The sequence below is a fragment of the Triturus cristatus genome, chromosome 5_1 (genome assembly GCF_964204655.1).
Source record: "Triturus cristatus chromosome 5_1, aTriCri1.1, whole genome shotgun sequence".
Lineage (NCBI taxonomy): Eukaryota > Metazoa > Chordata > Amphibia > Caudata > Salamandridae > Triturus > Triturus cristatus.
In genome coordinates this window covers 419,041,418-419,056,895 of record NC_140587.1, presented here as the reverse complement: position 1 = coordinate 419,056,895, position 15,478 = coordinate 419,041,418, and the positions used below count along the sequence as shown (strand labels likewise).

Here is a 15,478-nt window from a genome sequence, read left to right as displayed (position 1 = left end):
AGCAGTATGTTTGGCTTCTGTTTTTTGAGTGTCAAAATGTTTTGCATTTGTGCTCGATGTGTATTTTGTTGTCTTGTGAATAATTGGTTTTGTTTTTTTCTTTCTAGTGGGATATCGTTTTTGCTGTGTCTCTGCAGAGTAGATGCTGGTGAGTGTAGCTGTCTCTTGCTAGTTTTTGAGTATATAGATCTTTGTGATAAAGGCACACATTTTTTTTACTTACTTATTTTTCACAGTGTTGGTTGTTGTTGACTTATTTGTGCAGTCTCCTTTCTTAGTAAGGATAATGGCTAGCCGCAGGATTACTGCTCAGCAGGTTGTTGGTATGCTTTTTGAGTCTTCCTCTGACCATGGTTCAGAGACTGACTCTGATTCTGAGGCAGAGGTGGGAGGGGAAGATTCAGGCAGTGAGTTTTCTCTCCACATGGAATCATCGGATGATGAAGCTATTTTCAGTGCAGATTAAGCTACTCTTAGTGCGGATGAAGTGTCTGTGTTGGAGGAGGACATTGATGTGCCGATAGTGCGTCAAGAGGCATCTGGGCAGCAGCCTGGGGCTGCAAGGCTTCCAGTTGGAAGTGATGACCTCTGGGTTGCCCCAGGCATGGTTCAGCCGGCATTGCCAGACTTTACTGGTGTTCCAGGCCTTAAGCCCCATTCTAGAGCTAGTCGGTGGACTCCCACAAATCTGGAAGAGATAAAGAAGTTCTTGAGTTTAACTTTTTTGATGGGCTTTCTAAGGAAGCCATCAATGTCTTTATATTGGTCTACTTGTCCCTTGATGGCAACGGCTATATTTCCGGCAGTCATAAGTCGTGATAGGTATTTGCTTCTGCTTCGGATGCTGCATTTTGTCGATAATGGTTTAGCGTTGCCACCCTGAGTGTAACCGTCTTTTTAAGATTCGGCCTGTCATTGATCACTTTGTAGATCGATTTTCTGAGATCTATGCTCCAGGGAAAGAAATAGCAGTGGATGAGTCTTTAGTCTTGTTCAAGGGCTTTTTGTTTTTTAGGCAATACGTTCTTAGTAAGAGGGCACGCTATAGAATTAAGCTGTATATGCTGTGTGACAGTAGAACTGGATATGTCTCTAATTTCAGGGTGTACACCAGTAAGGAATCCAGGATTAACCCCCCTGGTTGTCCGTCCACTTTTGGAGTGACTGAGAAAATTGTGTGGGAACTTGGTAGAGGACTTTTTAACTAAGGTCACCATTTATATGTAGATAACTTCTACACTGGTGTGCGGTTGTTCAGGGAATTGGCCAAAGTAGACACTGTTGCTTGTGGCACAATCTGCTCTAACCGTAAAGGTTTCCCTAAATAACTAGTTTGTCAAAAGCTTGTGCGGGGACAGTGCAGTACGTTGCGTTGCGGGGAACTTCTAGCTGTGAAGTTTTCAGACAGGAGAGATGTCTACATGTTGACTACCATTCATGATAAAAGCACATCACCTGTGACTGTTTGGGGTCAGGTTGCTGAAGCGTGCAAACCTGTGTGCATTTTAGACTATAATATGCACATGAGTGGAGTTGACAGAGTAGATCAGAGGTTGGAACCTTACGCTGCTCTTCGTAAGGCTTACATTTGGTATAAGAAGTTGGCTATCCATCTTTTCCACTTGGCAACCTTTAATGGTTTTGTTGTATTCAAGGATTCATTTCCGGAGTCAAATATGACTTTTGCTAAGTTTCAGGAGTCTGTAATAGGCAGCCTTGTTTTAGTGGAACAGGCAAGTGTTCCTAGAGTTGGAGTGGTGGAGGATGTGGCTAGATTGAAAGATCGCCACTTTCCTGATCACATTCCTCCCACACCCTCAAAAGACTTTCCCAGTAGGAGATGTAGAGTCTGTTGGCGAAGAGGTACGTGGAAGGAGACTCGTATGTACTGCCCGAGTGTCCTTCTAACCATGGGCTGTGTGTGCCTGCTTGTTTTAGAATGTACCACACGCAAAATTATTTTTGGGAGCATCCATGAGTGGTAAAGTGAACTGCCTGGCCTCTATTGTTTAATAATTTTTGTTCAGTTTCAAGGTTGGCATTTGTGTAGTGTATTTCGTTTCAGATTTTGTGTTAGTAGATTTGTATCTATTTGAAATTTGTTTGTGTTTTCTTATTTGTATAAAAAATCTTAAATGTGATGGCGGTGTGCATGGATTGGTACTTGTCTGGCGGTGTGCGTGGACTGGCGCTTGGCAGGCGGTGTGTTTGGATTGGCGCTTGGCTGGCAGTGTCCGTGAACTGGCGCTTGGCTGGTGGTGTGTTTGGACTGGCGCTTGGCTGGCAGTGTGCGTGGACTGGCGCTTGGCTGGCAGTGTGCGTGGACTGGCGCTTGACTGGCGGTGTGTTTGGACTGGAGCTTGGCTGGCGGTGTGCGTGGACTGGAGCTTGGCTGACGGTGTGCGTGGACTGGCGCTTGGCTGGCGGTGTGCATGGACTGGCGCTTGGCTGGTGGTGTGTTTGGACTGGCGCTTGGCTGGCGGTGTGTTTGGACTGGCGCTTGGCTGGTGGTGTGCGTGGACTGGCGCTTGGCTGGCTGTGTGTGTGTGTGGACTGGCGTCTGGCTGGCGGTGTATGTGGTCTGGCGCTTGGCTGGAGGTGTGTGAGTAGTGACTAGCTGCTGGTCACTACACACACTGCTAGCCAAGCGCCACTACATGCAATCCGTAAGCTTGTGTGGTTGCTGTGTCAGGTATGTGGGCGTGTGAAAGTGATGGGTCCTTGAAAGGCGCTGTCTGCTGGTGCGAGTGTTGTAATGAATATGCTACTTACCAGTATGCATCTGTTCTTGGCATGTAGGGCTGCTGACATTCATATCTGTGCATAGATCGCCGCCTAGTGTTGGGTCCGGATGTTTGCACGTTGTTGTCCTGGAAGAGTCTTCGAAGTATCCTTGGATAGGTGACTCCTCCCCTGGACTACAGTGCGCATGGGCATCCTCTCCATCCTCAGATTGTTTTTCGCCATTGTGGCAGTGATGGAGTAGATACAGAAAGTGATGACCATGCTTGCAGTAATTCTGAGAGCTGCAGCTGCGACAGGCGCCGGGGAGGAGGGAGGGCGATATGAATGTCAGCAGCCCTACATGCCAAGAACAGATGCATACTGGTAAGTAGCATATTCAGTTCGAGGCATGTGGGCTGCTGAATTCATATCTGTGCATAGAATACATAGCAGTGCCCTCTATTAGCGGCGGCTACCCGTGCCAGCTGCAGCGGTCTGAAAAAGTGTTTTGAGAACAGCCTGTCCTACAGCTGCCTGCTGTTTTGACTGCACATCTACGCAATAGTGTTTTGTAAATGTGTGTGTAGTGGACCATGTGGCTGCTCTGCATATATCATGCAGGGGAATATTTCCTAGGAAGGCCATGGAAGCCCCCAACTTACGTGTTGAGTGGGCTCGTGGTGGAATAGTTAATGTGCGTTTTGCCTTTTGATAACAGATTTGAATACACTTAACTATCAATCTGGCTATCCCTGCTTTGGAGATGGCGTTACCTTTGTGGTGTGGGGCAAAGGCAACGAACAGTTGTTTTGTCTTCCTGAATGGTTTAGTCCTGTCGATGTAGTACATGAGGGCCCTCCGTACATCTAGTGTATGTAGTGCCCTTTCTGCAACAGTTTGTGGGTTTTGGAAGAAAACGGGCAGTTCAATAGTCTGGTTCATGTGGAACTGTGATATTACCTTGGGCATGAACTTGGGGTTGGTACGTAGTACGACCCTGTTAGCGTGAACCTGAATAAATGGCTCTTGAACGGTTAGTGCCTGGAGTTCACTAACTCTTCTGAGGGAAGTGATCGCTACTAGGAAGGCCACTTTCCAGGTAAGGAATTGAATCTCGCATGAGTGTAGAGGTTCAAAGGGTGGACCCATCAGGCGTGTGAGGACCAAGTTGAGGTTCCACATTGGAGCCGGTGGGTGACTAGGTGGAATGACTCGTTTGAGCCCTTCCAAGAATGCTTTGATGGCAGGCACTCTGAATAGAGAGAGGTGCTGCCTGGTTTGCAGATAGGCTGATATTGCGGTCAAATGGACACGTATAGAGGTGTACGCCAGATTGCATCGATATAGGTGTAAGAGATAACAGATGATGTTTTGGATGGATGCGTCCAGCGGGTTGATGTCATTATTTCCGCAATAAATGACGAACCTTTTCCATTTGGCTGCATAGCAAGCTCTGGTAGTGGGTCTCCTGGCCTCCTTGATGATGTCCATACAGTCAGGTGGCAGGTTGAGATAGCCAAACTCTAGGACTTCAGGAGCCAGATCGCCAGATTCAGCTGTTGCGGATCTGGGTGCTGAACCTCTCCATGGTTCTGCGTCAAATGCGCGGGTTTGATCCGCAGCCTTTGATGCGGCACCACGGAAAGTTCGAGGAAGGTGGTGTACCACGGCTGGCGTGCCCACGTGGGAGCAACTAGGACGAGTGTCAGGGAGTGTTGTCGGAGTTTGCGGGCCACTAGCGGTATCAATGGCGCTGGGGGAAAAGCGTACGCAAATCTGCCGGACCAGTTCATCCATATCGCATTGCCCTGCGACTGCGGATGTGGGAATCTGGCGGCGAAGCTTGGGCATTTTGCGTTTTCGCTTGTCGCGAATAGGTCTATCTCCGGAGGACCCCACTGCTGAAAGTACGGTTGGAGTACTGATGGGTGTAACTCCCACTCGTGCATTTGGTGGCTGTGTCTGCTGAGCAGATCCGCCATCTGGTTGTCCTTGCCAGGGAGGTGTTCCGCCATGAGGAACATGTTCCTTTGAATGGCCCACTTCCACATGCTCTGAGCCAGATGAGACAACTGTGGAGAGTGTGTGCCTCCCTGTTTCTGTATGTAGTACATTGCGGTCATGTTGTCCGTCCGGATCAACACGACCTTGTTGCATAGATGTACTTTGAACGCCTTCATGGCTAGGAAGATTGCCATCAATTCCAGAAGGTTGATGTGCAACTTCTTTTGTTGTGTTGTCCATAGTCCTTGCACTGTGTAGTGGAGTACATGAGCTCCCCATCCCTGGAGAGACGCGTCCGCTGTCAGTACTATTTGTGGGACAGGCTCTTGGAACGGTCGGCCCTTGCAAAGGTTTTGTGGATTCCACCAATGCAGAGAGTTGTATGCCCGACCGCTCACCAACACTAGGTCCTTTAACTGTCCTTGAGCCTGATTCCACTGACGTGCTAGGCACTCCTGAAGTGGGCGCATATGTAATCTCGCGTGCGGGACTATGAAGATGCAGGAGGCCATCATGCCTATCAACTGCATGAACACTCGCGCTGGAAGTGAGTGATTGGGTTTGAATTTGGAGATCAGCAGTTGTATGCTGTCGATCCTCACTAAATTTGGCTGAGCTGTGGCCGCCAGAGTGTCTATAGTCGCACCTAGGTACTGTTGTACGTGTGCGGGCTGGAGATGGGACTTTGGATAATTCAGTGAGAATCCCAGACTGTGAAGAAGGTGAATGGTGCGGGACATGTGGCTTGCACATTGCTGGGCTGACTTCGCTTGAACGAGCCAGTCGTCTAGGTAGGGGTAGACGTGTATATGCTGCCTCCGTAGATGTGCTGCCACCGTAGCGAGGCACTTCGTGAAAACCCTGGGCGCTGTTGTCACGCCGAAGGGAAGGACTTTGAACTGATAGTGCTGCCCCTGAACAGTGAACCTGAGGTATTTTTTGTGTGAGGGGTGGATGGGTATGTGAAAGTACGCATCCTTGAGGTCCAGTGTGGCTAGGAAGTCTCCCTGCTTGAGAAGCGGAAGGACTTGCTGTAGAGTGAGCATATGAAAGTGCTCTGAAAGAATGTACTGGTTCAGGGGTCTCAGGTCCAATATAGGTCTGAGCGACCCGTCCTTTTTTGGAATTAAGAAGTAGAGGGAGTACACTCCCGCACCCTGCTCGTGGATGGGTACGACCTCTATAGCGCCTTTTAGAAGCATACTTTGCACTTCTTGCTGTAAGAGCGTTAAGTGCTCTGAGGACATAGGACGGCTTCTTGGTGGTATTGTGGGTGGAGTGGAGGTTAACTCCAGACAGTAACCGTATTTTATAATATCTTTGACCCACCTGTCCGTGGTGATGGAATTCCACGTGGACAGGAACCTTTGTAGCCTTCCCCCGACAGGTGTTATGTGGTCGGGAGGAAGGGAGAGGGCGTCACTGCTTGTTCTTGGGGGAGGACCTGGTGTTGCCGTAGCCGCGTCCTCTGCCCTTTGTGCTGGAGCCACGATATCCACCTCGGGTGTTTTTATCATAGGTGGTCTGTGTATTGCCTTTGTTATATGTTTGTTGTGACCCCTGTCCTCTACCTGCTCCCTTGTTTCCGGGGCGACGAAAGGAGCCGCTCCGAAAGGACTGAGTTTGTAGTGCGCCCATGGACTTTGCAGTGTCCGTATCCTTTTTTATCTTTTCGAGGGTGGTGTCAACCTCTGGCCCGAATAAATAGTCGGGGTTGACGGGCTGGTTCAGTATATTGTTTTGTACCTCAGGCTTGAATCCTGAGATCCGTAGCCAGGCATGTCGTCGCAACATGACGCTTGTGTTTATGGCTCTGGCAGCCGTGTCTGCAACATCTAGTGCGCATTTGATGGAAGCGTTCGTTAGTAGCTGTCCTTCTCTGATGAGCATTTCTGCGCCTTCCTTGAACTGGTCAGGGAGATGTTGGAATATTTGCTCAAGTGTGTCATAGTGCGCTCTATCATAGCGAGCAAGGAGCGCCTGAGTGTTGGCTATGCGCCATATGTTGGCAGCTTGGGCGGCAACTCGCTTGCCAGAGGTTTCTAACACCTTGGACTCTTTGTCCGGGGGAGGAGCGTCACCTGTTGTTTGCGAGTGTGCCCTCTTGCGTGCATTCGCTACGACGATGGAGTCGAGTGGTAATTGTCCTCTGATGTAAGTAGGATCCCCAGGTGCTGATCTGTATTTTTTATCAATCCTGGGGTTTATCACTCGTGCCCTGGTGGGTTCTTTGAAAATGTCCTTGGCTGGTTTGAGGACCCCCTTCAACATTGGCAGAGTCTTTACATGTCTTTCTGAGGATGCAAAGGTGTCCATTAGAAAGTCATCTTCGATGGTATCAGAGTGAAGCTGCACCCCATGGTTATTGGCAGCACGTTCGATAAGAGCATTGAACGCTGCAGTATCCTCCGTAGGAGATGTCTTTGCCCCATAGAGTTGTGGATCCTGTGCATCGAGAGGTGCACTGGGGTCTGCAGGGTCGCCCCAAGTTTGATCAGGGTCCTGCTGGTCATCAGGGTCCGTGTCTACATGGTAGGGGACTTGGTCAGCCATGTAGTCCTCCAATGCGTCTGTATCAGAGCGTGTGGGGGAGAACCGGTGTGGATCCTGGTAGGATGAATGGAAGGGTTCATAAAGGAGAGGTTCCGATTCTGCAGGCAACTTCCTTTTTAGTGGGATCCTGAAAGGGTCCAATGGCGGCTCCGAAGTTATCCTTCGGTCCTGGAGAATCATTCTGCCAGTGCCGGCGTCGATGATACGTGCTGGAGACGTCTCAGCAGGTGTGACCGTAGGTTGGGTGACCCGTGTCCTGAGTTGGAACATTTTTGGGATTGTTGACGGAGGCAAGCCGAAGGTAATGTTGGTCGGCACCGAAGAGGCTGCGGGAGCTCCGACCGAACCGGAGCCCGACGTGTCCTGGAGGACAGGTGTGGTTTTGCTGCCTTGCGTCACACCAGGTCGTACTTGGGGCGCCTTCGAGGCTTTGGCACCGGCCAGGCTCGTAGAGGCGGCCGTAGATTTTTTCGGTGCCGGAGGGTCATCGAGTCGGGGTGAAGAGATCACCGTCGAAGTCTTCGATACCTGAGGCTTAGGTGTCGTCGAGGGAGCGATGTGAGACACAGCAGGCGGTACGGCCCTTGGTGTCGTCGGTGCCGGTAGCCGAGCAGGTTTGTCGGTGCCGATGGCTTTTTTCCGTTTGTCGACTCCAACGTCGCCCGCCTCAAGTTCGGCACCGAAGTCCCTCTTGGTGCGGTCGGTGCCGACGCGGTGCGCTGGCGTCGAAGGCCTCGATCCGACCAGCGCTACTTTCAGTTTCGGTTTCGGTGGAACCTGAGCAGCTTTCGGTTTCGGTTTTGTGATAGGGAAACCAGCCTGTTTATGTAGTAATGGCTGCCGCTGAACGTCCGAGGCCGGGCCCGAGGGCGGGGCCGAAGAACTGCGGGATGGGTCTCGGGTAAGGCCCGAAGGCGATCCCTCGACCGGAGCCGTAGGCTGTGGCACTGGTGTTTGAACGGTTTGAACAGGTAGGCCTTGTTCATCATTGGAGCTACTTTCTTCGGCCCCGAAGGCCTCCTCGTCGTCTCCTACCTCGGTGTCGTCTTCACCTCTGTGGAAGAGTGACTCGTCTTCCTCGTCCGATCCGGGTTCGTGTTCGGAAACGGGACTGGAGGGCAAGACTTCCAATTCCTCGACGTCCTCGGCCTCGCCGAAGATGTCTGTCGGGGCCGGTGCCGCGTGCTGCGCCTCGAGTCTCGCCGCTCGTCGATTCCGCAGAGTCTTCTTCGAGCGGAACCGGGCACAGGCCATGCATGTTGATTCGTCGTGGTCCGGCGAAAGGCATTTGTTGCACACCGGATGGACGTCGATGTGTGGGTACTTCGCATTGCATACCGGACACCTTTTGAACGGCGTCCTGGATTCCATCGTCGAAGTCGTCGATGGACAGGTAAATGCGAAAGCAGTCGGTGCTGAAAGTTAGTAAACTAACAAATTCTATCGAAACCCGATCGATAAACAGTACCGACGCGAACTAAAGGCCTTTTGGCCTCGAAAAAATATTTTCCTAACTTGAGCTAAGATAGCACATCCGAACCCAATGGCGGAAAAAAACAATCTGAGGATGGAGAGGATGCCCATGCGCACTGTAGTCCAGGGGAGGAGTCACCTATCCAAGGATACTTCGAAGACTCTTCCAGGACAACAACGTGCAAACATCCGGACCCAACACTAGGCGGCGATCTATGCACAGATATGAATTCAGCAGCCCACATGCCTCGAACTGTACTGGGCCCGCGGCTGGCGGTGTGAATGGTTTTGTATGTATCACACGTATGAAAGGTGTATGAATGGGAAGGCCTAGCAGCGAAGGGGATAATGGGAGAGTGATTAGAATATATTGATCGTTCCAAATGGCACCTTCCAATTTACACAAGAAATCTTTAGTGTCTTTGACATGGGATGGTAAGGTAATCACATAATCTCTCAAAAAATGGTCCACATATTTCGAAATATTTTCAAACACACTCCCCTGTGATGACACAATGGGTCTGCCTGGAGGGACCACAGGATTCTTATGTACTTTCGGGAGGAGATACAGAATAGGCAGTTTGGGACAATCTCTTTTTAAAAATTCACAGGAGGAAAGGAAGGGACCCACAGCATGCTGACGGACACTTCACGGGTTCCCTAACCTTTCCTTCCCCGTCTTCGGGTGTGCACATCGTCCAAGAGAAGTATTTCTCATTGTCACTTGGTTTCATGTGGTATCTTTGGACTTTTTCCTACATTATTTGCCACTTCGCAGTTTATATATATTCTGCATGGGGCGAGGTTTCGGCCAGCCACTTGGCGATTAATTTTTATGCCCACTGTGTTGCATTTTGCCACACAGTTCCCAACGCTATATCCAGCCATGGGGCATGTGACTTTCTGTGGCTTTAGATGCGGGGCTATTCAGTATACCCTGCCACTTGACGAGGATCACGGTACACCCGTGGGTAATATGTGGCATGATGTGTTATACGGTATTCAGTCACTTGGCGCTCATTCGATACCATTACTTTTGCACGTTGCCCTCACAGATGGGGCGCCCCCTCCATTTTCCATGCCTGTCCCTACACCTTGTTATATCTACTTAGCTGTGTTGGCACACTGTCACTGTACAAGGGCCAGGGTTTGATTGTATATGGCTTATGATCCTCCGTTGCTGTTATTTCTATTGGGGCCACACCTTACTGCACAACGGAAACATACCTTTTACCAATATGGCATTTTCATTGTTTATACTTGTATATAATGTATACCATCAGTCATACTTTCTAAATTTCCATGTGCTGTACTTCGTACAATGGACCATTCCTAGTTGCAATGGCTCACTTCACAGCATTGAGGCACTGGGCGATGTAACCTAATCTATGCACTTTGATTTGCTCATGCCATAATGACATGTTTAAAAATGGCCGCCACTTTTTCCCATGTTTTGTCGCATTATGTGCTAGAAGTCCTTCCTTTGTGTTATTTCACCTCTAAGTAATGCACTTCTCATAACTAATCGTTGTGTGATCAAGGCAGTCGCTTTGTCGAAACACGTTGCAATTGAGTAAACTTTGCACAAGCAAACTCATATATGTATATATTATCTACTGGCGGTCGCCAGTAGATAGTTCTAGTTAGGACCGTGTTTCCATAGGAAATCTGAAAGTTCTATTTTGAATAACTTTGGCGCCGGTTGACGAATCTTCGCGAAATTTTCAAAACTAATGGGGCGCTCCGCTCAGCTCCTACCCTGAAAGTCTCAGGGGGATTCATCAAGCGGGGGCCGAGAATAAAGGGGGGTCCCAAAACGCGTTTTCTCCATGCATTTTCCCATAGGACCTTTAGTCGAAGGTACAGCCCGAACGGCTGAAAAGAATTACTTGAAATTTGGCAAAGAGGTAGTCCTCAGGTCAGGGAAGTGCCTTTTGCATATATGGAGTCAATCTGTTCAGTAGTTCCTGAGAAAATTGCAGTTAAAAGCACATAAATATCTATAGCCGCGCACCGTGCGCGCACCCCAACGTGTTCGAGCGTAATTCTGATTGGTGGTTACATGTCAGTCAACGTTCGAATCGGTCGAAATCAGGAAGTGTCGGCCGCCATTTTGTTTGTTTTGAGTGCGAGAGTGAAAAAGGAAGGTGGCGAACGTGAAAAGGGGGCAGGGTAGAGAGTTCCTGACCCCCTAGCCTTTGTCAGGGGGGCCCCTGAAGGACCCCAAAGGCAGAAAAAAACATTTTTAATTTTTTGAAAAAAAATCGCGAGGTGCGCGCACGGTGAAAAACCATTAAAAAAAAATATATATTTTTTAAAACGTAGTTTATTGTAAAATAAATAAATAAAAAATAAAATAATAAATACATAACTTAGCATTTAAAAAACCGTACAAATTCACTGAAAAAACCATAGGTTTCACACACGTTATAGTTAGGAATTAGCATTTAAAATACCTTGCAAATTAACTTAAAAAACCATAGGGTTCACACATGTTATAGTTAGGTGGACATTTCACTCGTAAAAAACCAATGAAATTCCCCCATTATAGTTAAGTTGAGATAACTATAACTCGCGAGACCGCCACTCTATCACAAGGATGATGTCATCAGTGATGTCATGAGTGATGCCACTGATCATGTCATGAGTGATGTAATATGTGACGTCATGAGCAGAGGATTGCGGGCGCGCGAGTTATAGTTATCTCAACTAACTATAACGGGGGAATTTCATTGTTTTTTTACGAGTGAAATGTCTACCTAACTATAACGTGTGAAACCTATGGTTTTTTAAGTGAATATATATATATACTATGATGGAAAGAGAGAATCCTATGATGGAAAGGGAGGTTTGACAGTCATGACTCCTTTCAGAAGGTGCCACATGCCACCACAGAGAATCATGCTTGAGAAGAAATATCCTAGTCCAAACTATTTCAAAATCACCTACACATATCCTATTTAAATTATTTTATTTAGAGCAATATGGTGAAACTATTTAAAATATGCCATGATGAACGTTTGTGATTAAAGCCCCCGGTTAACGTCTATGAATTGTCCTTAAAACCTGCACAGAAAAAGTACAGTAATGTTGCTGCCATGATATGACCAATTTAGAGATAGGGTGATCCCATAAACTATACTAAGGGCCAGATTACGATGTCAGGCGGACCGTTGCGGTCTTGGGAACGACCTACCTCTTGTGGGCCGTCCCGACACCTCTATTACAATGCGACCGCACATTGTGCGGCCGCATGCTCCCATTTCTCTGAGGGAGATTCTGTTAATCCCTGCACCGCGTGGCAGGCACCACACGGTGCAGAGATTGACAGGGGGGGCACTTATCAGCCTCCAACCAGAGGCTGTGGAGGAATGGAGTTCCATTTAGGGGCCCACCATAGCCGCTTTCAGACAGGTTTTCCATGTCGGAAAGCCTGACATGCAAAGCCTGTCGAACACCAACATCGTAATCTTAAAGGCAGAAACACCATCCTTAGGGATGACGGTGAGGCCTCAGATTGGCCGACGGGCTTCTTAAGTGAGAGGTGGAATGGAACATAGTGGTCAATAGGTGACTCCAAGAGAGTTTGAGCAGGGATCCACGCTATGGTTTCGTGGATGTGAATGGTGTGAGGGTGTGTCTCATCTTATCTCAAATGAGAACAGGAAGCAATCCTAGATCAAACTGGAAAATAAAGAATAGTTGTTCGGGAGATGAAACACATTTTAATGTAGACACTTACAAACATAAGCCATTGACTAGACAGCACCTTATGAGTTGAGCAATGTTGTTGGTGATAGTAAAGAGGCCTGTGGTACTGGAGGCTGTGGGGTCACACATAATAAAAAGGATGAGCTGGATGGCAATCACAAATGAAAGAGAAAAGATTGCAAACGGAACTCCTGTAGCCAGCTGAAATCTGAGTGTGAAGGCACATCAGTATGAAAGCATGGCACACTCTATATAAAAAGTGCGCTGGGTGACATCAGCATTTCTGCTCACTGGTTTCTGTATACCATCCCAGGATGGTTGTTGTTTCCACTTCCCACATTGGTGAACAGGACCCTTGTTGGTGAACAAGAAATGTTGGAAAATTCTTACAGTCCCGATGATCTTCCCTGGATGTAGCATACACAGTAACCCATGCTGGATGGGACACTCTAGGCTGCCGACGGGCTTCTAAACTTACAGCACATGGAAAGGCCTACAAAGAAGTAGATCAGCTGCATACATCCTTCACTCCTCGATCCACAGGAACCGATCGAAGCCCCAACCCAGGGTGAATGTAAGTGGTGACAGCAAGTACACAGAAAAGGCATATTTATTCTAACCAATCAGGTAGACTTCCAACTCTTTTCCCCTGGCTGGATTGTTGTTGTAGATTGTTCTTGTGATGTAAAGGGGAGTAGCTGATATAAGGTGATAAACATGGCGAGCTGCCCTGTCTCCATTTACATTATTTCTCTGTTATGTGGCTAATCCTGAAGTTGAGTTTTCTCCTAACCAGTGCAATTAGGTAGATTTTCTATTTGTTTAGGGAGATACACTGGCATGCAACTAGGTGCTATCTCCCATCATTGGCATCTGAAGCGTTGCTGAAGTAAAATGTTCTCATTGCCTATGCCAGAGAGAAGTGCCTACCTCGACATGCCTATGGGTCAAGTAGGCAAACTGTGTGAGATGGGCAGACTGAAAGGGACAGGTGGTCGACAGCTCATTTGTGGCATATACCTACAAAGACTACCTATCATCTTTATGTAAATGCCTCTGGGTTTTCCCGTAAACTTTAGGAATTCTCTGCAATGTGCTTGTTTTAGTTTATCTGTCTAAAACTTATAAACATTTTCTTGCAATAAAAAAATCACTACTAGCAGTAACTTTACAGTTGGATATTATGATTTGGTGACTCCAACCCTATTTAAGGGGGTGGGGACATTTAAGTCTACGCTTTTGAGTAGCTTCACACTAGTAAATAATGAACAGACATAAGTAGTAAAGTTACTCAAAAGTGTTACAGTACATTTACTGGTAATAAATCAACCTATGCAGATTTGCCTTTGCCAATAGGTTCCCGGGTACTTAGTGCTTCAAAGATCCCTTGCTATGGTGCAAGCCAGATTAATCCTTTAGGGGACCAATGGACTGGTTACTCTCCTCCCAGCTATCAGATTCTGAAGAGTCAAGTAAGAGAAGCTACAGATGCCATTATGTAATTGGAACTTAAAGTCTGTTTCACACAATAAAAACCATAATTGACCGATGTTCCTTGTATTAAAAGGAAACTGATTTCATCTGGTGTAGACATGTGATTGGCAACCCTGGCTACCTGCCACAGAACATTTTTGTGGCTAACGTGCCTTCACAAGACTTTATGACTATAACATTGTAAGTCTTTCAAGACAAAGATTCATGTTACATATAATATAGTCTTATAAAAGTGGTTTGTTGTTGAACAGAGCTTCAAAGAGTTTGAGTGATTGTATGAACATAAATTAAAATCCATAGGTCTAATCCACTTCACATATGTTCCTGGGGCAAGTAAATCAAACATTAAATTACAATCACATGTATACATTAACTACAGCATATATATTACCCATTCTGGTTTTTCTAGCACTGTCTTCTTTATGCCTAGCTCCTATTTGAATGACACCCGATACAGTATGACCTTTCTTCAGACTATGCCATGTTGTTGTCCTCTTACCTGAGCTTCTCGAAACACATATGGCCCTAGGTCTCTCCTGTGCTCGAGGATCTTCTCTGCTTGTTCTTGTGAGATGTCTATTTGCAAGGCAGGGGGTATGCTTGAATTGATGAAGCAGTTGATTATGGTAGAGATCTTATTCTGGATGGTGGCATCGTCACAGTAAGAATGGCACAAATCCTGGTTAGATTAAGGAGAAGAAATCATAAAATATATTATTGTGTGACCATATCACAAAACATCTATAGGTTTAGTAATTTGTTTTGCAAATAATTGCATCAGATGCTGTACACATGATCTTACTAAAATGAGCAAATTATACCTAGCAGTGGTTTGGTGCATATACTCAGATTTAACTCCAATTCATTAGAATTCGCTCCCATTCAACTTCAGTGGTATTCTGGGTCCACTCTACCAGTCACGATGCAAAATGTATTCTTTCTCCTCCTTTTCATATTTTATTTTGATTTTAACAAAGCTCTATCTTACAGCAGTTTACTCTTCCAGACAAACCTTCAGGTGTTAGGCTAGATCTGGAAAGGTTTTAAATATCGATGGGCATTCGTGGATACCACAGCAAATATCACTGGTGAATACGCAGAAGCAAACATACTGAATATGGTGCAAAGGCTTCCAAAAGGCAAGCACCCTATACCAGTGATACTAGTTTTGACTAATTTCCCAGGATCATAGGGGATATGAGGTAGAGCAAATCAGAACTGAAAACAAGAGAACATATTAATTAAAGACAGACACATTCTCAGAAAGGGGAACAAGTGAAGGTTATGTGCAATCTGCTGAAAAGTAAAAACTACAATAAAAACTGCTTTCGCAGGTGAGTTACTTGATCTTTTCTTGGACATTTATTCTTGCAAGTTCATCATCTAGAAAGATTACCTTAACTGTAACACTAAAGTAAATAAGGACGGAGCAACTCAGAAAAACAACCAGCCAATTACACCAAAGCATTTCTCATTTCTTGAGTCACAGTAGTAATGCTTTTTGGAAGTGGCATAAAAG

The 15,478-nt window shown here is 46.9% G+C and overlaps 1 protein-coding gene across 3 annotated transcripts in view; it reads right to left on the bottom strand.

Moving 5' to 3' along the window:
* The window catches only part of RGS22 (regulator of G protein signaling 22), a 1,028,745-nt gene that overhangs the window by 253,385 nt on the left and 759,882 nt on the right, over window positions 1-15,478 (bottom strand). For all 3 annotated transcript variants that reach the window (XM_085605181.1, XM_085605183.1, XM_085605184.1), the window contains one exon: window positions 14,459-14,638. In XM_085605181.1, coding sequence (XP_085461307.1) covers window positions 14,459-14,638 — 180 coding nt within the window. The remainder of the gene's footprint in view (window positions 1-14,458; window positions 14,639-15,478) is intronic.